Here is a 26,451-nt window from a genome sequence, read left to right on the forward strand (position 1 = left end):
TTAACTTAGGGAGGTCTATGGGACTGACGTCCCTTTTTGCATGCGACGCCTCAATGCGGCCTATCAGCTGAATTGCAAGTTTTAGTCACTTCTGTGTAGGCTTACCGATGAGGCAAGTGCTCGGTGCGTTAGCTTACTCAGTGAGACCCCTCCAAACGCGCGATGGGTGAGGTCTTGTCGAGACAACCTGCTCAACTCTAGCGGGGGAAATCACTGCGTGCACGTAGCTTGGTTCCATGAGGTGGCAATACTGTCATTGTGAGATGGTCAAAAATTTGATTAGCGCTAGAATGCTTCTGTCGAATTAAAGCCCTTTTTCCCAATGCCGATTCTGCGATAATTTTATACACGGGTTACTGTCGTTCCAGTCCACAATTATGTGCCGGGTCGCTTCGATTTTGACCTCGCTTGCACATCGCCAGTGCTTACTCTGGAAATATTGTGTCGTGCGTTCACACACAACTCGCTCTATGGGGGCTCGCCGTAAACGACTACATGATTTCATCAGTGCGTGTAACGTGTTAATGTACGAAGTCGATAAAACGCTAGGCACGTTCACATTTAATTAAGTTGTCGGCGCAAATGATCTCCGCTTCAGCGCAGAAAGTGAGGACCCTGTACTGTCTTGTCGTTCGACTACAGTTTCGCGGACATCGACTTTTCTTTAGCTCACGCACTGTTCGATCGGCCTCTAAATTAACAATTGCATAAATAGAGTCGCGCGATAACGCGCCGTGTCTATCTTCTACTGAACACTGACCCTTTACAGCCATTAGTCAGGCCTTGATTAATACACAGCGCTGCACTACGGGACCAGAACGCCTGGCAATGCTTACTATGGTCACAAACAGGATCAAATCCCGGAAATCTTAATCCTCTGGCCACTGTTCGTGACAATTTTTCGAGGTCCAACTGCCAGTGTAGTAAATGGTGGCTTAATGCTTGTTACATCAGATTCATGAATTTATTCTTCATGATGTGGTTTTTATTGTCAACACATTGTGGATCACTATGCCCGTAGTCTTATTGGAGATTGTCGAATTTCTGCTATGTGATCTGATGAGTAGTGTTCCAATGCTAGACTCGAGTCATATCAATGCTTGTCATACATCAATAGAATTTGACTTCCATTGTATGTATTTACTTAACTATTGAGCAGTGATGAGGATTTTGATGATATGGAGAAATAAGCGGTATCTAACACGTACCCCGGCGGTGTCTTGTGGTTCTCTGGCCTTTAGCTGGACACACGGCGTTAACATGGCCTGACTCCCCACAGTGAAACATGGTTGTGTAGCATCCGGCATGATCGTCTCTTCCGTTGTAGAGTTTTTTGACTGGCAACTGCATGGGTTCCGGGTTGGAATGAACCTTGGGTCACGCTGGATCGCATATTGGCGTGTTTTGGTCGTTGGAATAGATCTCAGAGAGGATGCCTTGGATTTGATGGATTGCTGTGCATGAGGTTGTCAATCTTTATAGCAGATTCACATATTCTGAGTATGACTGGTTTTCACCTGTTCATGCGAGCTCTGCCTGTAATTCCCATCCAGACTCTGTTGCACACCGGCTTGAGTGCAATATCAGTTCAACCACTTTGAGCTGCGCGCGTTTGAATTCATAGCTAATCTGCGGCTGATCTGCTGGCCTTGTGACATCTGCAAAGTTGTGGCGAGCTCACCTGCCCCCTGCTGTATGTTCAACCACGTCTCTGATTTGTTGAATAAATTATACTTATGATCGTTGAAACAAACTCTCCCGTTTCCCAGACTGCCGCGTCCCATCTCGATCCGCTTACCATTCAGCATGTCATGAGGAAAGCACTTCTGTCATCATACCAAAAATCACTCTTTCTTGTGCGGAAAAAAAATTTCTACCCTCCGGAATCCTTGCTCAAGCTGTACAACATCGAATTTATCGTGAATCCAAGCTTACATTCTTAAAGAGCATAGCAGGTGGCAGCGACTGGTTATACTTGCGTAGTTAGTATAGCTAGTTAGCCAGCTCGCCGATTACATTCAGCAGTTTCCTGGTATCCCTTAAGAATATCGCTATGCGTAAGCGAACAGCCGCGCTGCAGATTAAAAACTTCCGCTGATCCACTGGTGGCACAAAAGTATTATGTAATGAGGCAGAAAAACCGAGTTAGGATCCATGTGCAGTAGTTTTATATAAATCTTGTAGACAAGGACAAACAAACAAGGCAGATAGTATTAACGTGACAACAGTCAAAGTTCGTAACCAGAGGAAAGGCAGTCCAATCCAAACAACTATGCAAGGGGAAAATCCCAACAACGTAAAACGGGGAAAAAGGCAGGCAATGGTCATTACCACAAGATAGACCGAAACAGTGGAATACAGACATGCTCAGTAAGGCAGGTAAACTGGCAACACTTGCTCACTGGCTTGTTAGGCCTAGGCCCTGCTAAATACCACCACTAACAGGAAAAAGTAACCAGAGATGCAGAGAGAGTGGAACACAGTCAATACTCAGGCGAGGGCTCCCATCTGCTGGCTAGGCTTTACAGTAGGCATTCTGCAGTATTGTGTTTAGTTCGTAGGTGAAGAGGCTTCTTCCTGTCTCTGCTCATGTACCTCTCAGTTGATCTTCTCTACATAGAATATCTTGACAGTCAGAGAAAACATTGAATCTATCAAAAAAAGACAAAAACAGACAAATCAGAGTCAGAGGTCAAAGATCAAACCATTTTAAAATTGGAATAACTGGATCATGTCTCAATTAAACATTTTATTTAATTATATTTTAACTTTAAAGGTGAAACCTCATGCCGTTCCAAACCTGTATGAGTTGCTTTCTTATGTTGAACAGAACTGAAGATATCTTGAAGATTGCTGGTAATCAAACCAGTTAGTGGCTCCCCTTGACTCCCAGGTTCATTTTTTTCTCTACTATGACAGCCACCAACTGTTTGATTACCAGCAATGTTCAAATATCTTCTTTTATCTTCTTCCTTTTTCTTTTCTTTTGGTACAGCATAGCTCCTAATAACTATGAAAACACAACGTTACATTATGATGTAGTAGACAGCAATACATTGTACTGTCCTTATTTATTATAAATGTCTAATGGTAAAAGTGGGTTTAACTTCAATGTTACACAAAGCACTTTTTACTAAAATAGTAAACACTCGGCATGTCCCAAATCAAATGGCACCTAATATACCTGTCGTGAGTCTTCATGCAACTAGGCAAACTGGCAAATTACCTCTTCTGTGTAATTACATAAATATACTACATAATATAATATAATATAATATAATTATAATGTAATATAAAAAGTATTCCATTGAAACAACATGCATTGGGCTTAAAATTCATACGACTAAAGTGGACAGTACACAGCGTAAGTGTGCAGTGTATCATTTGGTACACAACCCTGTTTAATATTGTTCATTAGTTGTTAAAACAGGACATCAGGCTAGCTGATGTTAGATGAAGCTTTGTGAAGAGGCTTTCCTCTCTCAAGTATGTATCAGAAAAGGGATTCATTACTCGAAGCTTTTCAATACAGTATACAGTAAGTTGTGGCCAATCTAGTGATCAGTAAAATTAACTAGCACACTTCCAAAATGCTGGGTTAGAGCTGCTGGTGAGTGTGATTTGTACAACATATTCCTGGATCAACATCCTTGTTAATCCTGGAAAAACATTCCAATCAACCAATCAAAATAAAGATATAACTTTTCAGGAAATATCTGTTTCAGGCTTATGATCGGGGTTAGGTGCTTCTACACTCTTGTTAATCAGCTTTCATTTCACACTGATTTTAGGATTGGGATTGGGATAAGTCTAAATTTTTGGACCACAATGCTGATCCAGGATTATCAAAAGATGTTGATCCAGGAACATGTCTTACTTGGCAAAATCACGGCGAGCTGTTGTGGCTTCACATCTGGCTCTACAAATAATTATGTTTTATTTTGTTGTATATAAATAACGGTCAATGTCGAGATTCCGTACTGAAACTTCATTAATGGTATGTTTGGACAGACTTTATTCTTCAGACCACAATTCTTAACCCACTGTTTCCATCCAAAACGTATTTCCTCACAATAATTGAAAATTGTGCGTGAACGATTTTTATCAATACCCCACAAGCAGTCACGTGATTTTCAGGAGAACCAGAATGGGAGGAACGAGAATGATCGTCACAGATCACGTGCTTTTTTCAGCAAAAAAAAATCAAGCTTCGCTCTAAGCGATCCAAGAAAAAGTTTTTTTTTTTTCCCTTAACGTCAATGCTCCACATTTCGGTAATGCATCTATCGCTGGTTTTGCCAACTGCCATAAACGTCAAAGAAAACGAAGAACGTAGAAGTTTGAGTAGTGTCCCAGATGTGTTTACAGCTGTTTTATTTCCATTTAATTTACTTTTTTTTTCTTTTTTTTTTTTTTTAAACACGACGAAAGTCCGGGTGAAAAAATGAGTCCTGGCGTTTTGGTGGGGCGTTTTGGCGACATGTTTTGGCTCGTGCTTGGTAAGACATGCATTTACGATATCTTTTCTGTATCAATTTGTTATTCCATTTGAATCACTTTATACTCGACAGAAATCAATGTAATTATTTCTTAAATGCTGCTGTTTTATGTAGGTAGCTGAGGAGTGAACGGATGACGTTGTTATTGAGTTTTAGACGCTTTTCCTCGAAAGATGAGGGAAACGGAGCAGGCAGCTGTGGGTTCCTCAGTTAGAATAACGTTCCACGTTACCACACTTTTACTAAACAAAGAGAGCTTTTTTTAATGAAAACTTAGTTAATATTTTTAAATAACCGGGAACAGTGTTTTCGCTTTTTTAACAATGCATGGCAGCGTTTAAAGTCTGTTTTTCTGTATGCCTGTTCGGTTATTATGGTTATGTTTGTTTGCCTTATTTTGTAAAATGGACTGCTTCTGCTTGTCTCTCTAATGGACTGCTGGAGTTGGGGCTTTGCCAAGAGACCCCTTCCTGGAGGGGGAGTTTCACATTGCTTTATTTTCCCACGTAACGATTTTTGGTTTATTTTATGTAACAAAAGAGACAATGACTCTTTATATACACAGGAAAATGACTCTTTATATACACAGGAACACCAAGGTTAGGCGGTTTTTTACTGCTTCAATCTTTTTTCTATTATTATTATTATTATTATTATTATTATTATTATTATTTTAATAACAAAGATAAAATAATGACAAGGATTTTTATCTTCTCCCACATTGGCCTAAATATCTGCCATACTTTTGCATATTTTGTTACCTTAATGTAACAAGCTTTGTCTTTTATTATAGGGATATTATTTGGCTGCTGATGCTCAAACAGCTTGCAAATAGAAAAAACCAACATGACAACATGATCATGATATGATATTTCTAAAAAAAAAAAAAGATTGTGCCCTCATAACGCCATTTCCCCCTCCAAGAGCTCTGTGCACGCCAACTGTATAGATATTATTCTATAGAGAGAGAGGAGAGAGAGAGAGAGAGATAGACTTACACAGTGAAGACTTAATTTATTTACACAATGTATTTCTTATTTATTGTATTGTTTGTCCTATTGTCTTGTAATTAGTTTCTTGTTCGTTATTTCATCAATTATGCCATCTACAAGTGTAACTAGTCCTTGATTCAATAATTAACATTTGAAGGGCTACATATTGCAATAAAAGCGCTGAAAAGATGAATAGGTGCACTTTTTCAACTTTGTACAGATCCGTAAGTTGCTCCACTCACAGATTCCGACACTGCTATGTTTTCATGACAACTCATCTTCCCATTATTGGTTATGGATGTTCTTGATGGTAGAAATGAAGCTTTTTTGAAACTTGAAATCAATTGTTTCGGATAATGATTCACATCAAATCCTGGTGACCGTCCTGCTGGTCAAAACTTTGAGATTCGACACAATCTCAGGTCACAACATTGCAGAATAAAAGCACCTTTTACAAAAAACTATTGCAAATGTTTTATTCGAAGAAATAATCTATTAAATACTGTTTATGAATCATTAAATAACATAATATGCCTAAAAAGAACTGAACAATGGCGGAGGGGAGAAAAACTGCTGCTGGGGATACTGTTACCTGATTGGTCCTCATATCTAAACGCACCAGCCCCACACACTGATTCAAAATCTCACCCCACATACGAGAAGCAGGAGAGACCATTGATCAAGTCTAGGTTTGATCCATCTACTAGCACTTGTAGATGAATTCAAACTGGACATATTTAAATCTACAATCTTTTACAGGACAGTGAAATATATCTGAAACATGTTCACAGTGTTATAGGTGTTGTGTGATTTAGTCCCACTATCAACAGAATTGAATTAGCCACATGTATCATCATTGTTCTCCTCCAGTGGTGGTCTGGTGTTGATACAGATGAAAGAGTCAGTGTTTGTGAAGGATGGAGATTCAGTTCACGCTACACACAATATTCTGAAGCAAATCAACAAGAAAACTATGAGATGGTATTTTAATGACATCCAAATCACTAAAATACATGGGAGAAAAGGAGAAGGTCTGGTCATATGATGAGTGTAAAGAGAGTATTCCAGAGAGCAGACTGAAGCTGGATCCTCAGACTGGATCGACTAGATCATTCACAAACACCAGAACCACAGACTCCTGGACTTTATAAACTAAAGACATCCAAAACCGGCCCGCGACAGTGACAAGATCTTCCCCCCCCCAGTGTTTCTGTACATGGTGAGTCTCTTCAGGAATATTTAGAAACAGATTAATAAATGTTTATTATAACAGTGACAGTTCAGAGCTCCTCTTTTATCATTAAATCAGAACCGATCTTATTTCCATTATTCTAATCTCTGAAATCATCTCTGGTCACATTTTCTTATCTGTTTATGTGCATCTGAATTTTTTCTTACTTATTGTGTTTTAGTGGTCCAGGATGGTGGTTTCAACGTAAACATACAACATATAGAGAAATTTCGTATTTTAGTCAAAGGTCTAGAAAGAGTAATGTGGAAGTACTTGTTTACGAGTACGAGGTTTTTGCTTATATTATGAATTAATCAGTTTCTCTTGTTGAGTTTGTGTTTTTTCCTCCAGAACGATACCTCCAGAGCTGTTGGTTTTGTGTTTCAGGGTGTTTCTGCTGCTCAACGAGGATGAAATGAAGACAAAGTCAGGGTGAACGAGGGAGAATCTGTTTACTTTAGATCCGGCGTAGTAAAAAACCCCAAATGATGCTGATGAAGTGGTAATTTTAATTGCACTTCTCGCATCGCTGAAATCACTGGAGATCAGAGTAAGATCTGTTCAGATGATAAGTTTGTAAAGAGGAGATTCAGAGACAGACTGAACAGCTGGAATCATCAGGACCTGGTATCTCTGATATAGGGATATTAGTTTGGCTGTGATGCTCAAACAGCTTGCAAAATAGAAAAACCAACATGACAAACATGATCATGATATGATATTTCTAAAAAAAAAGATTGTGCCCTCATAACGCCATTTCCCCCTCCAGAGCTCTGTGCACGCCACTGTATATATATATAGAGAGAGAGAGAGAGAGAGAGAGAGAGATAACTTACACAGTGAAGACTAATTTATTTACACAATGTATTTCTTATTTATTGTAGTTTTTGTCCTATTGCTTGTAATTAGTTTCTTGTTCTTATTTCATCAATTATGCCATCTACAGTGTAACTAGTCTTGATTCAATATTAACATTGAAGTGCTACATATTGCAATAAAAGCGATGAAAAGAAGAATAGGTGCACTTTTTCAACTTTGTAAGATCCGTAATGTGCTCACTCACAGATTCAGACACTGCTATGTTTTATGAAACTCATTTCCCATTATGGGTTATGATTCTTGATGGTAGAAATGAAGCTTTTTTGAAACTTTGAATCAATTGTTTCGGATAATGATTCACATCAAATCCTGGTGACGTCTGCTGGTCAAAACTTTAGATTCGACACAATCTCAGAACAAACAAACAAAAAAAACCACCACAAACAAACCTAAAACAAATTATTAAAAAAAACAATAATCTATTAAATACTGTTTATAAATCATTAAATACCATATGCCTAAAAGAACTGAACAATGGGAGAAAACTGCTGTGGGGATACTGTTACCTGATTGGTCCTCATCTCTAAAGCCCAGCCCCACACCTGATCAAAATCTCACCCCTCATACGAGAAGCAGGAGAGACATGAGATGTCTAGTTTTGATCATCTACTGCACTTGTAGATGAATTCAGACTGGACATATTTAAATCTACAATCTTTACAGACAGTGAAATATATCTGAAACATGTTCACAGTGTTTAGGTGTTGTTTGATTTAGTCCCACTATCACAGATTTAATTAAATGTTCATTTTTTCTCCTCCAGGTGTGTCTGGTGTTGATACAGATGAAGAGTCAGTGTTTGTGAAGGAGGGAGATTCAGTCACTCTGTACACTAATATTGAAGCAAATCAACAAGAAACGATGAGATGGTATTTTAATGACATCCAAATCACTAAAATCATTGGAGAAAAGAGAGAAATCTGTACAGATGATGAGTGTAAAGAGAGATTCAGCGACAGACTGAATCTGGATCATCAGACTGGATCTCTGACCATCACAAACACCAGAATCACAGACTCTGGACTTTATAAACTAAAGATCATCAACACCGGCAGCGACAGTGACAAGATCTTCAGTGTTTCTGTACATGGTGAGTCTCTTCATGAATATTTATAAACAGATTATAAATGTTTATTATAACAGTGACATTCAGAGCTCCTCTTTTATCATTAAACAGAACAGAATTATTTCCATTTCTAATCTCTGAAATCATCTCTGGTCACATTTTCTTATCTGTTTATGTGCATCTGATTTTTCTTAATTATTGTGTTTTAGCTGTCCAGGATGTGTTCAACGTAAACACAACATATAGAGAAATTTAGTATTTTAGTCAAAGTCTAGAAAGAGTATGTGAAGAACTTGTTTACGAGTATGAGTTTTTCTTATATTATGATTAATCAGTTATCTTGTTGAGTTTGTGTTTTTTCCTCCAAAAAGATCCTCCAGCAGCTGTTGGTTTGTGTTTCAGGTGTTTCTGCTGCTCAACGAGATGAAATGAAGAGAAAGTCAGTGAAGGAGGGAGAATCTGTTACTTTAGATCCTGGAGTAGTAAAAAACCCAAATGATGTGATGACGTGGTGTTTTAATGACTTTCTCATCGCTGAAATCACTGGAGATCAGAGTAAGATCTGCACAGATGATGAACAAAAAGAAAGATTAACAAACAGACTGAAGCTGGATCATCAGACTGGATCTCTGACCATCATGAACACCAGAACCACAGACTCTGGAGAATATAAACTACAGATCATCATCAGCAGCAGCTTCAGTATTAGCAGAATATCAACTGTATTAACGGTCATTGGTGAGTATAAATTAGTTATTCAGTGCCTTTGCCCTCTAACTTTAGAATACAGACCAAAAATATTGTCAAGTTAATGGTATTTTTAATTGTATAATAAATAATTTAGTCAATATAAATGTATTTAATATTATTGTGGCCTGTTTGAAAGTGAGCTGTGACTCAGTGTTAAAATATAATGTTTGTATATTGTCTGTATCATCTTCACATGAAGTGAGAGTTTTGAAGCTGTAAGTCAGAGACACACTGAAACATGCTGCTGTTTCTAGCTGAGCTCACAGTGCTGTGATGCTGCTTTAGTTGCTGTTCATTACAAAAACACCAGAAGCTGCCCTTTATCAGCTAAATCAATATCATACAACTGATGACCAAAGTAGAAAGATGTGAATATAAGTTAAAGATATTGTTAAATACTTGATGATAATCATTCACTCTCTATTAATAATGAGTGTCTGTCTTTAGCTGTTCCAGATTCAGGTCTGTCTCCAGCTGCTGGAGCAGGGATTGGTGTTGTTGCTGTTCTGTTGATCATTACTGCTGCTGCTGCTGCTGCTGCTGTGTTTCTCTATCGGAAAAGTGAGTACTACATACAGAATGGGATGTATGTGTGAAAATATTATTTAAAAGATGTGAAAATATATATATTGTGTTGTTATTAATCAAAGTAATCAGTGTTTAATTGTTTCTTTTCCAAACAGACACACAGAACAATCGTGATCAGGTGAGATACTATGAGCTCTGAATCTGTCTGCCTGAATAAATGAATAAATAACCACAGATTCAGATCTGTGAGAAACAGAAATCAGTACACAGAAACACAAACAATAATCGACTCTTTAAGACACTGCTGCTTTTGTACTGTTTTACTCAGAATGAAGAACAGTATTTCTTTTTTTTTTAATATTGTTATTATATAATAGTTTTTTGTGAATTATTTATTTGTCATGTTCAGACTTCACTTTAGTGTCCGGGTGTAACAGATTTTCACTGTGAATCTGTTGTTTCTTCTCCTTTATTTTTCATACAAAACTTCACCAGTGAGGCCATGTAAAAAACAACAACATTCAGATATCTCCCAAATAAACCAAATAACAATAATATAAAACCACAAAGTACAACTTTATTCTGAGAACAAGAATGTCTTAATACTCACCAACATGAGATATATTTTGATCACAATAATTCACTCCCTATGACATGCAAACCTTTTCTATTACTGCAGTACAAAATATAACAGTGAGACGGAGACTGAAGATTCATTAAGAGAAACATTTAAGAAGTGTTACATTTTTAGAAAAGGGAAACTACCATGCATTCTGCAAACATCAGAAAGAAAGAAAAAACTCAGTTTGTTGAGTATTTTTGTGAATCATTAGTCTTGTTTATTTCTTTGACTTTCTGTGAATGTTTTCTTACAGGGGAAAAAATTGCAAGTCTTGTCTCCTGATCAGAGTATGACTCCGTGTATACCTCCGGAGGTCAACGCTTCTTAATGTAAAAAGCTAATGGACATCATGTGACGTGTTAAAGGTAAATATTCAGTCTTTCACATCATCTGTCCATTACAGGTGTTTTCTCCTTTCTGTCTCTCTTAGTTTTGTTCTTGAAGCATGTTCAGCTGAGATGCATTTGTCCAGTGTGATTTGATTTCATGTAATATTTGTGTTCTTTGTGTTTGTAGAATAGTGTCACAGCCAGCGAGGGAGACTGGGAGTGTGAATCCATTGAATACGTAAGGAATAATTGACGACGGGCCGTTGAATTATTAGAAAAATAATGCACACCTGAGGTGGTGATGTGGCCACGACGCGAAGCAGATTTCTGCTACGATTACCACACTTCAAGACATTGATCAGATGATATATTAAAAGGGATTCGTCCAGTTTTTGTACTTAAATCGCTATTGTGAGAAGGACTATTTCTTCCACATCTGCTTGTTTCAAAATGTCATTTTAAAGCTAGTACCAGAGGCTTAAGCCGTTGATAGCATTCTAATTAATGAAGTTATTAGAAAGAGAGCGAGAGAGACAGAGACACACAGAGAGAGAGAGCGAGCTTATGTGAATTAGGCTACCTCTGTGCGTCCCTCGACAGTGTTCTGCTGCAGAGTCTCTAAACTGCTGTTATTACCTCGCTATGTGAAGTGATATGGAACTGTAATGCGGTCAAGAGAGCTAAAATAATTGCACACCTCAGGACGTTCGTCAGCCAATCAGATTCAAGCATTCAATGGCCCCATAGTATACTACAATGTTGCACATATAAACCAGCGCTTGAAAATATAATGGCCACATGGCTTTAGCTAATAAGCTTATTGTTTAATGTTTTTTTAAACCTTTTTATGCAATGCTTTTGTTCTTTTATTCCATGTATACACTGCACAATTTTATGCCCAGTTTTCACTCACATCAGTGAAGTTTTGTGGAGATCGCTGACAAAACTTGAAATTTGCAGCAAATAGGTGCTAGATTTCGTGAGTGAAGTTCACATGGTCTGAAATATCAAAGATTACACCACTGATGTGTTGCAGATGCACAAGACATTTTTAGCAGCCTATAGCAGCATAAAAAACTATAAAAACCTGCAACTCTCTGTCAATCAGTGTCAAACATTTTTAAACCTAAATTAAATCGAAATGACACCAGCGGTGCCTTCTAGCCAATGAGAGAGCATGATACAGGACAAGGGAGAATTACAGTTTCACGTGTGATCATCATCATATCACTTCTCACTCATGGCTTTTCTGCATGAGATCAGGATTTGTGGAGGATTCTTCCCAGTGAAATATTGTAATGTGTTACACCAGTCACCAACACGTCATGTAGTGTAAACTGCAATAACTTTGATACCCAAAAACTGTTGTGTAGTGTAAAAGGGACAGCCATCTAAACTTAAATTGTGTGGCATTATTCCCTTTTTCTACATGCAGTCCTTTATGGACGCCTTGACAATGTAATCTCCATTGGCTAGTACTTTTTTTAATTTACTCGCTAGTCTGGAGAGTATTTTTTTTTTTTTTTGTATATATTTTTGTGTGTATATAATTTTTTTTTTACTTTTTTTTTTTACTAATTTTTATTCTGTGGTAAATGACATTAAGGCCAGACACTACAGACAAATCCATTGTTTTTACATGCACTGGGCAATTTTACAATTTTCCTTCCATAACATGTCTTCTTTGACTAATGGGATGAAAACATCTAAAATACACTTTAAAAGGTTTTTATCACATTATTTGTTTGGGATTTCATATCTTGAAAGCTGTTTTTTTTATGCACTGAGTCAGATATATCAACTTCAGCATTACTACAGATGTATTCCTATCAATATTTAGAAGTTTTTTATTGAAGGAGTTTGTCCATTTGTCTTTCCCCCAGTACATTGTGGAAATGTTTTTGCACATGTATTTATTGCAGTTGACAATTTTGATTGATGAAATCCAAAATCCCCTCTTTAAAACTGTACTGTGATTGATCATCTGAAGAAATATTGTGATTTATCATTTTTACCCTATTCACCTGTATGTCTTGCCTTAATTCATTTAATCCCACCAGGCACAATAGTGAGCATAAAGAAAGTGTTCATTTATAAAGTAAAAAAAAAAAAATGTTAGTGACTGGTGTTTTAGTGCATTTCCTGCACTTTATTGATGTTGCATTACTGGTTGCACTTGTATTTTTTTTGTTACATTAAAGTCATTTTGAAATATGTTGATGGTTGTATTTTTTTCTTTTTTCTCAGTATTCTTATCTGTTGTATAAGGGGTTTATGCATGAAAGCAGTACCGTATGGAATTATATTTTGCTTCAAAAAAAAAAAAAATGAACGCAACTTTATAAAACTGAACATAACTTTTTCAGAAACTATCAAAAATATGCCATTACAAAAGAAAAAAAAAATGAACTCAGTCGCACAAATTTAACAGGCTCTTCAAATATGATTCATTCTTTGTTTATGTTTTTCAAAGATTCGTTTTCGCTAATCGTGGATTCTGAATGCATTGCCACAGATTTCGCTTACGCTTCGCAGCTTTTCGTTTGGAGTTTTTACACAAACCTCACGTGGGGGCGGGCTTAACAGTGATCTACTCTGATTGGATAGTGAACTTTTGATGGACTGGTGCTCTCTGACCTGGAAGTACAGACGAATATTGGAAAGCTCGCGCGGTGATTTGTATGCAATACGTTTTTTTTTTTTTTATGCTTTATTGTCGACAAGCAGCATGTAAAAGAGAGGGTACATAAGCATCTTGATGCTGAGATCAGACACACTGATGCTGGACTATAAACTGTTTCCTTTGTACCAGGAGAGAGTCACAGCACTCACATTCACCACTGAACACACCAATGAACAATATGATGATGATGATGATGAGTTTTGTGAAAAGTCTCTGGTAATTTTAGGAACGGACAGATGGGCTGAAAAGTAAGAGAACAAACAGTATAGAGACATGTACACAACAATCTTGTTTTTGGTGTAGTGTGCTGACACAAGGTGAGTGTTTCTGTCAAATGAAGATATAAAATGATTAAACATTACAATATTTTTATGGTTGTAGTACAGTTTATACTAAATCCATAGCATTTGCAGCATAATAATTGTAAAAAATATATAGAGAGAGACACTTTCACAATTTAAGTAAATGCAGCCGATCTGTAAATGTTAAAATACTCAAATAAAATACTTAAATGGCCGTAGACATATACAACACCCTAAAACGGGCGTAACAATGAGTTATAACTCTTTACAGCTCAAATAATACCAGTTTTAACCACAGAATTAATCTAAGTTCTTTCTTTCTTTCTTTCTTTCTTTCTTTCTAAAGGGATGCGTGGCTGAAAAAGCAGCTGCATAAACGTAACTTTTATTGAACCTGATATGTTCCTTTACTTAATCAAGACTGCTTAAAAGACTGAACCATTTTGTTACTCACCAAAGACAGAAACACTGAATGTTTTTGTTGACAGTTTTTTTCCATTTATCTCTAATTCATAACATCCAGCGTGTTGAGTTGTGATGTTCATGATGATCAGAGATCCAGTCTGTCTGTCCAGCTTCAGTCTGTCTCTGAATCTCTCATCAGGGAAGATTTGGTTCTCTCTGCTGATTTGAGCTATGAGAGAGTTTTCAGCTCCGAAATTCCACAGTATGTCGTCGTCTTCATGTATTGTAGTTACATTATTGTTTAGAAGCACATAATCTCCCTCCATCACTGATAATGACTCACCAAACACACCTGGAGAAGACATGTGGTCAGATTAAAACAAAGGATTACAAAATTTAAATCAGTTGCAGTTTGTAACTAAATGTGAAATGATATGAAAAGAAATGAAGCCATAAAAATGCTTTTATAATTTACCAGTCAAACACCACCAGCACAACCAGAACAAAACAAATGTGCAAACCATTTTCTTCAGTTTTCAGTGTCAGTGAAAGACTTGTAAGACTGTGCATCAAAACTCTCAAGCTAGTGTATGAATCCTCCCACAGCTGAGTTTGATCCTCCCAGTACACGCTCTTTATGCATGAGGTATAGTTTCATATACATGCTCTTCTGCCTCCTATTAGACTTTAACCATCTAACACATTCTTGTTTTATCATTATATATAGATAGATAGAAGACTTCAGGTGCAAAAGCATCTAAGTACGTCTGATATTTTTCTTTAAAATTTCTTTCTGGCTACTTTATAAGTACAGGTATTTAAGTGATTGGTTTGAGGCTGGGATTTTAGCGAATTTGAAGTGAAAGTACTTGATAAACACGTGCTATGTGTGGAGAGAATTCATATATATATATATATATACAGGTGCATCTCAATAAATTAGAATGTCTTGGAAAGTTCATTTAATTCAGTATCAACTCAAATGGTTAAACTTGTATAAATAAATTCAGTGCACACAGACTGAAGTAGTTTAAGTCTTTGGTTCTTTTAATTGTGATGATTTTGGCTCACATTTAACAAAAACCACACCAATTCACGATTTCAACAAATTATAATATGGCGACATCCCAATCAGCTAATCAACTCAAAACACCTGCAAGGGTTTCCTGAGCCTCCAAAAATGGTCTCAGTCTCAGCTACACAATCATGGGGAAGACTGCTGATCTGACAGTTGTCCAGAAGACAATCACTGACACCCTTCACAAGGAGGGTAAGCCACAAACATTCATTGCCAAAGAAGCTGGCTGTTCACAGAGTGCTGTATCCAAGCATGTTAACAGAAAGTTGAGTGGAGGGAAAAAAACGTGTGGAAGAAAAAAAAGATTCACAACCAAACCGAGAGAACCGCAGCCTTATGAGGATTGTCAAGCAAAATCGATTCAAGAATTTGAGTGAACTTCACAAGGAATGGACTGAGGCTGGTGTCAAGGCACAAAGAGCCACCACACACAGATGTGTCAATGAATTTGCTGAACCACAGACAACGTCAAAGGTGTCTTACCTGGGCTAAGGAGAAGAAGAACTGGACTGTTGCCCAGTGGTCCAAAGTCCTCTTTTCAGATGAGAGAAAGTTTTGTATTTCATTTGGAAACCAAGGTCCTAGAGTCTGGAGGAAGGGGTGGAGAAGCTCATAGCCCAAGTTGCAAGTTAAGAAGTTCCCACAGTCTGTGATGATTTGGGGTGAAATTTCATCTGCTGGTGTTGGTCCATTGTGTTTTTTGAAAACTAAAGTCATTGCACCCATTTACCAAGAAATTCTTGGAGCATGCATGCTTCCTTCTGCTGACCAGCTTTTTGAAGATGCTGAATTCAGTTTCCAGCAGGATTTGGCACCTGCCCACACTGGCCAAAAGCACCAAAAGTTGGTTAAATGACCATGGTGTTGGTGTGCTTGACTGGCCAGCGAACTCACCAGACCTGAACCCCAGAGAGAATCTTTAGGGTATTGTCAAGAAGAAAATGAGAAACAAGAGACCAAAAAATGCAGATTGGTTGCATCTCAAAAAACCATTCCACCTCAGCAGTGCCACAGACTGATCACCTCCATGCCACGGCTGAATTGAGGCAGTAATTAAAGCAAAAGGAGCCCCTAACAAGTATTGAGTACATATACAGTAAATGAACATACTTTCCAGAAGGCCAACAAACCGTTTCTGAGTTTTGCCTACAAAAGTGAAGTGACATACAGCCAAGTATGGTGACTCATACTCAGAATTGTGCTCTGCATTTTTAACCCATCCAAAGTGAACACACACAGAAGTGTACACACTCCCAGAGCAGTTTTTTTATATTTATTATTAGTCTTATGAAGTATTCTAATTTGTTGAGATAGTGAATCAGTGGGTGGGTTTTTGTTAAATCAATGAGCCAAAATCATCAAAAAAGAAACAAAGACTTAAACTACTTCAGTCTGTGTGCATTGAATTTATTTCAATACATGAGTTTCATCAATTTTGGTTGAATTGAAATAAATGAACTTTTCCATGACAGTTCTGACTCTTACATATGTATGAATGTACTGTATTGGATTAGTTATCAATACATTTCATGGTTCCAAAGCTGAAGGATTTTAAAATAAGCTTTGTATAATCATGAATAGTTTAACTGATGACAAATGGTAGAAACAGTCTGCCATCTTGCATTAGGGCTAATCATTCATTGAGGTTTGCCAAATTTAGCAGCTCATCTCTGAGTCTCAACTGACTGAAACCCGCTCTGCGGTGGTTTTCACTCAGAAACATGGTTGGTGTACAAAAAAGCACAAGTCAGGGCACAGGAAGTGTGCCAGTGGGTTACGATTATATTAAAAATATGTTATACAAATTATGATTTATGTATTCACATTTCATTTGTCATTAGGAGGAACATAGAAAATCAGCACTGCTGCACCAGCCCTAAAAAATGCAGGTTTCAGTGAACCAGAAATGTTCCAGAGTCAGCCTGGTTAGAGTGGTGATTACAGGAAAATATGCCATTATTTAGGTTTTTTTTAACAGTTCAGTTGTGGGAATACTCCATTATTTTAATTTGCAGTCATTACACTTTTCTTTTTCTTCCTGTTTTTTTGCCCACTTTTAGTGAGTGACCTATAGGCAAATTTTCATCAAGCAGCAGTGTAGACATTGTGATCCTATAACAGTACAGTTTTTTATGATAACATCTGCTGACTACTGGAGGAGAACCCGCCAGCCCCGCGCCAGTGATCAAGTGGGTGAAATATTACATCTCAGTACAGGCTTCACTCTGTTTATTCTGTAAGTCATGATGGGATCTGCGTTAAAGGGATACTCCACCCCAAAATTAAAATTTTGTCATTAATCACTTACTCCCATTTGCGGTCCAAATCCATAAAAGCTTCGTTCATCTTGGGAACACAATTTAAGATGTTTTGGAATGAAAACTGTGAGGCTTTGTTTTACTGTCCCATAGACGGGCAAGTTAAGATACCTAGTCAAGGTCCAGAAAAGTATGAAAAGCATCGTCATAATATTACACCTGCCATCAGTGGTTCAACCCGTAAAGTATGAAGCGATGCACAATACTTCTTGTACGCGGAATAAAACAAAAATAATGACTTATTCAACAGTTGTCCCTCCCTCTGTGTCACTCCACGTCAGCGTAGCTCATTTTGGCGAATCTGAGCTGTTAATCACAGCTTACGCTCTGCTTCTGTGTCAGCTGCGCCCGCGAAGGATATCTTTTCTTCACTTATATTTACATTTTTATTTGAAGAAAACAGCACATCCTTGTGGCGCGGCTGACAAAAGAAGAGCGTAAGCTGTGCTTACAGTTTCAGATTTGCCAAAACTGGAGCTACAGTAACTTGTCCATTGTGCTGTAACAGAAAATATTAATCTTTTTGTTTCAAGTTGAAAGTTGTTTTTGCTGATGTAGTGCAACAACAACAATAAAAAGTTATTTCACCAGAAAATATTTTTTTTTCTGTGTGTGCAATAATATTGAATGAATGAATGAATGAATCAATTATTATTGTGTCCACTTTACATTAAGGTTCACCCAACTTTCACTGGTTACTACACATTTTCTAACTCATTTATAAATGGTTCACAGGTGTTTCACTTTACATTAAGGTTCACTTTTAGAGCTGTTATTAAACATTTATAACTCATTAATAAATGGTTGTGACATATGGTCACATTACATTAAGGTGCACTTTCCACAGGTTATTAATGTTTATACAATCATTAATTAATGGTCTATTACATTAAGGTTCACATGTAATATTGGAATTAAACATTCACTGTTAATATTTCATCAAGTCATGTGGTTTTATTTTCACCCAAAATAAAAATCAAGATGATAATTTCATTCTGATAAACAAAATATATAGGTTTCTAATCACTGCTGTGTATTAGGCATCATGGACCTTTGTTGAGAATCATGGGTAAGGTACAACATAGATTCTGGTGAGAAACATTTTAAGAAAAGTGACATGAGTCATGAGATATAAATGAGAAAACCCATACATAACACATTTCAGTCTTTGAAATAGTAAGTTTTTTGCTGCATCATGAATAAAAATCAGAAATCTGGTTTTGAGTGAAATAAGTATTAATAAATATATTTGTTAAAAGCACTTAAGTGAGTTAAAAATGGCTCACGATTTGGGAGGTATTACATCAAAATCACCCTTTTATTCATGCATTTAATAACTGCTTGTCATGATTTATAATGCATTGTAAGTGAGTTATCAGTCATTTATTAACACCTCTACAAACCCTTTTATAAAGGGAATCTTAATGTAAAGTGTTACCAGTAGCATAACATTTTCAACAGTAGACTAGATTAGGGTTGGTTAAATTCAGAGTAAATTTCCCTACATGGATCAGTAAAAGTAATCCACCAATACACGATTCACTATGAAGATTCACGTCACTCTAAAATGACGACGCGCCCACAGCAGCAGAACTGTACAAATGCTGGACATCCACACACACCAAAGTATTATCAACCACCATGAACACCTCTGTACAAGTGGTGCATGATTCAATACTCGTTTAAAGTGTGCAGAGCGTGCTGTCGCCAATCTCGACAGCACATCACCATGCGACTCTCCTGGACAATCGAAAAATGGGCAAAAAAAGCAGGAGTTGGTCTTGCTGAAGCCACGCCCACCTAGCTCGACGGCCAGTGTCAGCAGCAGCAATCCACCTGGTCACTCAAGTGGCCACGCCCTTAATTATGCAGAACTTTAAGGCTTAATATAATTTAAAACGGATGAGTTATAAAAAATTCACCCCCTCCACCAGTTGTCATGAAGGGCAAAATTAGCTATATAGACCCAAATAATTTTTTGAACCAGGCTGTAAATGTGTTTTTTTTTTCTCTGTTGTAAAATTTGGCATTTTAACTTAGGGAGTCTATGGGACTGACTCCCTTTTGCGCATCCTCAGCCTCAAGCAGCCATTCGATGAATTGCAGTTTTAGTCACTTCCGTGTAGGCTTCACGAGAGAGAGCGGGCGTTTGCCACTCAGTGGACACCTCGAAACGCGATTGGGTGCGTTTTGTCGAGAAAACCTGGCAACCCTAGCTGGAGGAAGCACTGGGCACGTAGTGGTCCAGAGGGCATACTGTCATGGAATGTCACAATTTGATTGGGCTGATGATTCTGTCACTAAAGCCCCTTTCACACTGCGATTCTGGAAAATATACGGGTAATGTCGTCCCGGCAATTGTTCCCAGGTCGCTAGATTTTGCCCCTTTCACACTGCCAGTGATTACCTGGAATATGTGCATGGCGTTCACACACACACTCGTAAAGGTCCCATAAAGACCATGACATCAGGATGTAACGTGGTAATGTACGAGTCGGAAACGCTAGGCACGTTAACATTCACTTAAGTTGGCGAATGATCTCAGCTTCAGCGCAGAAAGTGAGGAATAACTGATCTCTTTGCTTCGTTACAGTTTTGCAACATATATTTTTTAGTCACAAATGTTGATCTGCCTTCAAAACACCTGATAAAAGAGTCACGCGATAACGTGCGTCATCCCTACGACACACCCTTTACAGCATTAGTTCAGGCTTTTAATCACACAGCGCTCGTTCCGGGACCGAACCCGGCAATGTTACTGGGTCCCCAACCCAGGATCAATCCGGGAATCAATCCTGGCACTGTTCCGGCAATTTTCCGTGTCCACACCGCAGTGTGAAGGGGCTTAATGCTTGTTACAAATAAATTATTTTGAACAAAAGGGAAGAAGACACTATCTGTAGTGCTGGCCCTGTGATTACAGTCGATGTGCTGGCCGTAGACTTTTTTTATGTAGGATAATTCCAGTTCAACCTTAACAAAAACTAATCATAGGCCCCATTTTGTGGACATTACACAAATAAAAGGATGCCTAAATAATAATAATAATAATACATTTTTTACACAATTTTATTTTTTTTATAGGGCAAGCAGATAATGGCCCTGCTGGCACTGGGGGGGGGATGGCCCACCACTGAGTGTTACCCTCTGCCTTTTCTGTTCAGACACCAACAGCAGGTCAAAATGACTAATGCAGTTGAGCTGGAAGTTGAGTGAATGTTGTGATCGGTTGGTAAATATCCGTATTGTGTTTACAATCTCTTTATGCTTGTATTCCCCTTGGATTTCAGCTATTATACTTTTACTCTACAGACAATCTATGTATTATTATTATCTTATTCAACTGATGCTGATTTTGTTTATGTGTAGCAAATGAGCTGAATGGCATTGTTACGGTTAGGGTGACCAGACCAACCAACCACACAGGAGAGCAGCTATCGCATAGCTGCACAATCAGAAATCAGAATCAGAATCGAAAGAGCTTTATTGCCAGTATGCTTTGCACATACAAGGAATTTTTTTAGTGACATAAGCTTCCAGTACACAGAGACACCAACAAACCCAGTAAACAACAAAACAACTTATTGATATTTACCTTCACATACCCTCCTTCATTTTCTCCTAAAACAAAAACCCTTGCAAAAATAAAAAAGTGTATAAACAATTGTGTGATAATAAATGATAATGGAATAGGATTGACGTAAAGAGGCACCCGGGATTTAACTAGGATGGAGGGGTAACAAATAAATATAAGGATATTGCACATTTTATTGCATAACAGTGGGGCAGATTTAACTGTTCATGAGGTAGATTGCTGGGGGGAAGAAACTGTTCTTGGGCCTGGACTGTTCTGGTATTTGCGGCTCTGACAGCGCGGCCAGATGGCAAAAGTTCAAAAGATGTGGTAACTTGGATGAGAGGAGGGATCCAGAGTGATTTTTCTGAGCCTTTTCCTCACTCTGGATGTATACAGTTGTTGAAGGGTCGGACGCGCAAGCAGAGTACCAATAATCATTTCAGCAGTCTGAACCGTTCTCTGTAGTCTTCTGATGTCTGATTTTGTAGCTGAACCAAACCACACAGTTATTGAAGTACACAGGACAGACTCAATGACGGCTGCGTAGAACTGTTTCAGCCCCAGCTCCACCTGTGGCAGGTTAAACTTCCTCAGTGTGGCGAAAGGAAGTCCCAACTCCTCGCCTTGTTGGGCATTTTCCCCAAAATGGAGTCAATGTGCCCTTGTCCCACTTCAGGGCCTCGCAGAGATGGTGGTTCCCAGTAATCTGAATGACTCCCACTGGCAGCCACAGTGCTGTTTCATGATGGTGAGTGGGTCGAGAGAAGGGGGGTTTCCTTCGCAGTCCACGATCATCTCCACTGTTTTGAGTGTGTTCAGTCTGGGGCTCCGCGTTGTTAAGACTGCACCAGACAGCCAGGCTGCTCAACCTCTTGTCTGTAAGCAGACTCCGTCACCAAGCCTGGATGAGGCCGATGAGTGTAGGGTCCATCTCGCAAACATTCAGGAGCTTGACAGAGTTGGGTCTTTAGAGGTGCAGTGGCCCCAGTTGCGGGTACAACGCAGAAGAGCAGTAGTTGGGAGAGAAACACATCCATGGAGGGGCACCCCAGTGCTTTTTGTGGTGGAGCTGTTTAGCTGTTTGATCTAGATGAAGTCTTGGGCAACACCCCAGTCTCATCTAGCTGCTGCTCTGCATGCTGTGCAGGGAACGCGTGGTGATCCACTGACAGATAGAGCTAGGAACAGCAGAGCGGGGTCAATTTGGTTTGGAGGGCTGTTGGGATGATGGTGTTGGAAAGATCGACCGAGAGAACTAAAGTCCACAACAACCAGGATCCTCACATAAGTCCCTGTTTGTCCAGATGTTGCAGGATGAAGTGCAATCCATGTTGATTGCATCATCCACGGACCTGTTTGCTCGGTAAGCAAACCTGCAGGGGTCCAGTAAGGGTCCAGTGGATGTCCTTCAGATAAGCCAGAACCAGTTCGTTCAAACGACTTCATGACAACAGATGTTAGAGCAACAGGTCTGTTAGTCGTTAAGTCCTGTAATCTTGGGTGAGCATCAAGCATTTTTAATTAGGCCTAGTTAATATTTAGAAAGAAGTAACAACTGAACAAAAAAAATATGAATTTGTTCTGTTGGATGGACAAACAGTACAGGTCCTTCTCAAACCAAAAATTAGCATATTGTGAAAAAGTTCATTATTTTCCATAATGTAATGATACTAAAAATTAAACTTTTCATATATTTTAGATTCATTTTTAACTGAAATATTTCAGTGCTTTTGACGTTTTTAATACTGGTGATTTTGGCATACAGCTCATGAAAACCCAAAATTCCTATCTCAACAAAATTAGCATATTTCATCTGACCAATAAAGAAAAGTGTTTTTAATACAAAAAAAGTCCAGCAACTAAATAATTATGTTTGATTATGCACTCAATACTTTGGTGAGGAATCCTTTTTGCAGAAATGACTGTGCAAATGCTGACGTGGCATGGAGGCAATCAGCCTGTCTTTTCACTGAGGAGTGTTATATAGGCCCAGGATGCTTCGATAAGCGGCCTTAAGCTCATCCAGAGTGTTGGGTCTTGCGTCTCTCAACTTTCTCTTCACAATATCCACAGATTCTCTATGGGGTTCAGGTCAGGAGAGTTGGCAGGCCAATTGAGCACAGTAAGGTTGGGGCTGAGGAACACAAACCTGAGAATATTTAATTTGTTCTGACTCAGTTTCAGTCTTAAAGAGTTTGAAAATCTTTTAAATCATGTCACCAAGATATTATTTTCAGTATCCAACAAATACATTCAAGAATTGTTCAAAATGATACATCAATCAGTTTTATATGGGTCCAGCACACACAGGAATAAGGGGAAATGAAGAAGTGGATAAATTAGCAAAGCAAGCTTTACAGAGAGAACCGACAGAGAGACAAGTTCCTTGAGATAAATCACAGAGATGAAAGGTGTTTAATATGAGGTTGTTAAAGTTGATTACAGAATGGCAAGTTAAGTGGAACAACTGGGGAAAGGGTAGATTCCTTTACGTTTTAATAAACAAAGTAAGTATAATATCAGGTGTGTCGGTAAGTCAAGCGGGAAAGAAAGAGGTTATCTTTAAACAGACGGATATTGCTAGGGCACTCAAATTTAAAACAGGCACTCTTAAAAAATATAGGGAAAGATTCAAATGGGTTATGTGACACAATGTAATGTTGAAGAAAAACAATACCTCATGTATTTCTTGAATGTAGATCAGTATGGGGAACGAGAAAGTAGGAAAAAAGGGATAGGAGAAAATTAAGAAAAATAATTTTAAGGTTTTAACTAAAGGCGCAGTGAAAATAAATGTAGTAAGTATTTTTTCTTTGATTTATAAGAGAGACGAGGTTGTTAGATAGAATTTAGCACGCGTCCCTCCGGAGAAGAATGAGGCGGTAATGCACTTATTGCGCTGATGACAGCCGCCGTTAAGGAACCAAGAGGAGGGGGAAGAGGAAGGAGGGGGGACGGCAGAACCTTATTCAAGATGGATGAAACACAGGCTTTAGTACTTTCGGGTACTTAGGTCTACTTACTATTCTGTAGGGGGAGATGGAGGTTCCATTACGCCTGTGTTAATAAATACGGAGCTTTTATTTCATTTATTTCCATATATTATTATTATTATTATTTTTTTGTAAAGCCAACACCCCCCGGTGAAAATGAACCCGTTGGGGGCGTTGGTGAATGTTTTGCTCGTGCTTGGTAAGACATGTATTACGATCTCTTTTCTGTATAATTTGTATTTCATTGAATCACTTGCGACCTCGACAGAAATTGATGTATTATGAGCTGTTTTCCTTTCTTTCTTTTTTATGTAGCTGAGGAGGTTATAGTTATAGTTGTTTTATAGTTTTAGAAGCTTTTCCGAAAGAGGAACGAGCAGGCAGCTATGAGTCACACTTATTAAACAAAGAGAGCTTTTTAATGAATCTTAGTTAATTTTTTAAATAATTGTGAGCATTATGTTCGCTTTTTTAACAATGCATGTCAGCGTTTAATTTAAAGTCTGTTTTCTGTTCCTGCATCTCTCCTGTTATCATGTTTATGTTTGTTAGCACGATTTTGTCAAATGGACCGCTTAACTTCTAAAAAGGCAGATTTGAGGCGGGGCTTTGCAAGCGACGTCCTGATGGAGTTTTAACATGTGGCTTTAATTTTCCCGTAACAGATTTGTTTTTGTTGTTTATTGTTTTGTTTGTTTCATTTTTAATACAACCAACGGGGACAAGTCTTGAAAATGACTCTTTATATGTTAACACAGGAGCTCAACACCAAGGTTAGGCGGTTTTTTTAACTGCTTACTACTAGCCTTGGCCAAAAAAAAAAAAAAAAAACTAAAAGGTATGTTTTTTAAAAAGTACCATGTAAACAGTTAGTTAAAAACAATAAGACCTAATACACAGCCAATTAAGTACTAACAGTGAATAAAATATGCACAACCAAAGATATACAAATAAATTTAGGGCGTAATTTAGGATACTATATACATGTCTAGCTCTAAGCTAATCCCTTAAGCTGTAAGGGCCTAACCGATAATAAGTCACAGTAATAAGTTGAGCCAGATGAGTGTGATTATGCAGGTGATTATTATTTTATGATTATCGTTATTATTATTATTATTTATTCATTTATTGTTCTTAATCATTAATGACACAAGACAACTTTAATGGATGGATCATGCACAAAATTCATTTACAGACTTTTAAAGGAACTTTCCTCCTGGTGGAATGATCTCGCCAACTCAGTCCCAGCAGGTCCTCAGCCAATCTTCAAGAATCGCATAAAAACAATCTCTTCCATCTTTATTTGTGCAAATATAGAGATATGATGACTAGTTGCCCTGTAAGTATTGCAAATTGTGCAGAAAGTTTCAAAATCAGAGGCATGTTCATCAATAACCTTTAATGGAATGTAAATGTACATCCAAGATTAGCTGCCGGAATCGGTGAGGGCAATGAACAAGAAAATTGGTGTACCCAGGGCAGGCTTAGTAACAATTACCCTTGTATGGTTGTCTATCACTACAATAAACATTAGTGCTGTCCAATAAATGACTAATCCAAGTGATTAATCAAAAAATAAAAATGAAAAATAACTCATAATCCTTATACCTTCTTGATTAATAGCTTCCTGTATTCGCTACATACGTCAGCTATGTCCAGTGTTGCTGTAACAACCTACAGTAGCTTAATTTTTGGAGGAAGAAGAGAAAGCACCCATTTGATAAATGAGCCAGTAGTAAGAAATAATGACTTTTAAGAAATATATTTTTTTGATAACGAACCCAACACTGGCTATGTCCTCGCTGGAGTGTGATGTTATTTGTGTCATGTGCAGGTGCGATGGATCGCGTACAAACCAAACAGGGTGTCGGAATGGTATTTTATACTTCTCATCCAACCAAAAACAAACAAACTCAATCCATACGGATCGATCTAATCATCATAATATTTTTTTTTTTTGTTTTTTTTTTAATGATGACTAGACGGAATGAAAACAAGGCGAAATAGCAGTAACGGACCTATTTTTAAAATGTAAGGAGTAGAAAGTACAGATAATTGTGTGAAAATGTAAGGAGTAGAAGTAAAAAGTCGGCTGAAAAGTAATTACTCCAGTAAAGTATAGATACCCCAAATTTCTACTTAAGGTAACGAAGTATTTGTACTTTGTTACATAACACCTCTGCTTGCAATTGAACGTGA

At 37.9% G+C, this 26,451-nt stretch overlaps 1 protein-coding gene across 1 annotated transcript in view; it reads left to right on the top strand.

The window, feature by feature from the left end:
• LOC109046413 overlaps window positions 1-26,451 on the top strand; it is a 61,822-nt gene that overhangs the window by 29,925 nt on the left and 5,446 nt on the right. The window contains exons 3-6 of the mRNA XM_042748959.1: window positions 8,365-8,691; window positions 9,070-9,405; window positions 9,865-9,978; window positions 10,101-10,123. Of these exons, the coding sequence (XP_042604893.1) occupies window positions 8,365-8,691; window positions 9,070-9,405; window positions 9,865-9,978; window positions 10,101-10,123 (800 nt within the window). The remainder of the gene's footprint in view (window positions 1-8,364; window positions 8,692-9,069; window positions 9,406-9,864; window positions 9,979-10,100; window positions 10,124-26,451) is intronic.

Source organism: Cyprinus carpio, chromosome B22, assembly GCF_018340385.1.
Source record: "Cyprinus carpio isolate SPL01 chromosome B22, ASM1834038v1, whole genome shotgun sequence".
NCBI lineage: Eukaryota > Metazoa > Chordata > Actinopteri > Cypriniformes > Cyprinidae > Cyprinus > Cyprinus carpio.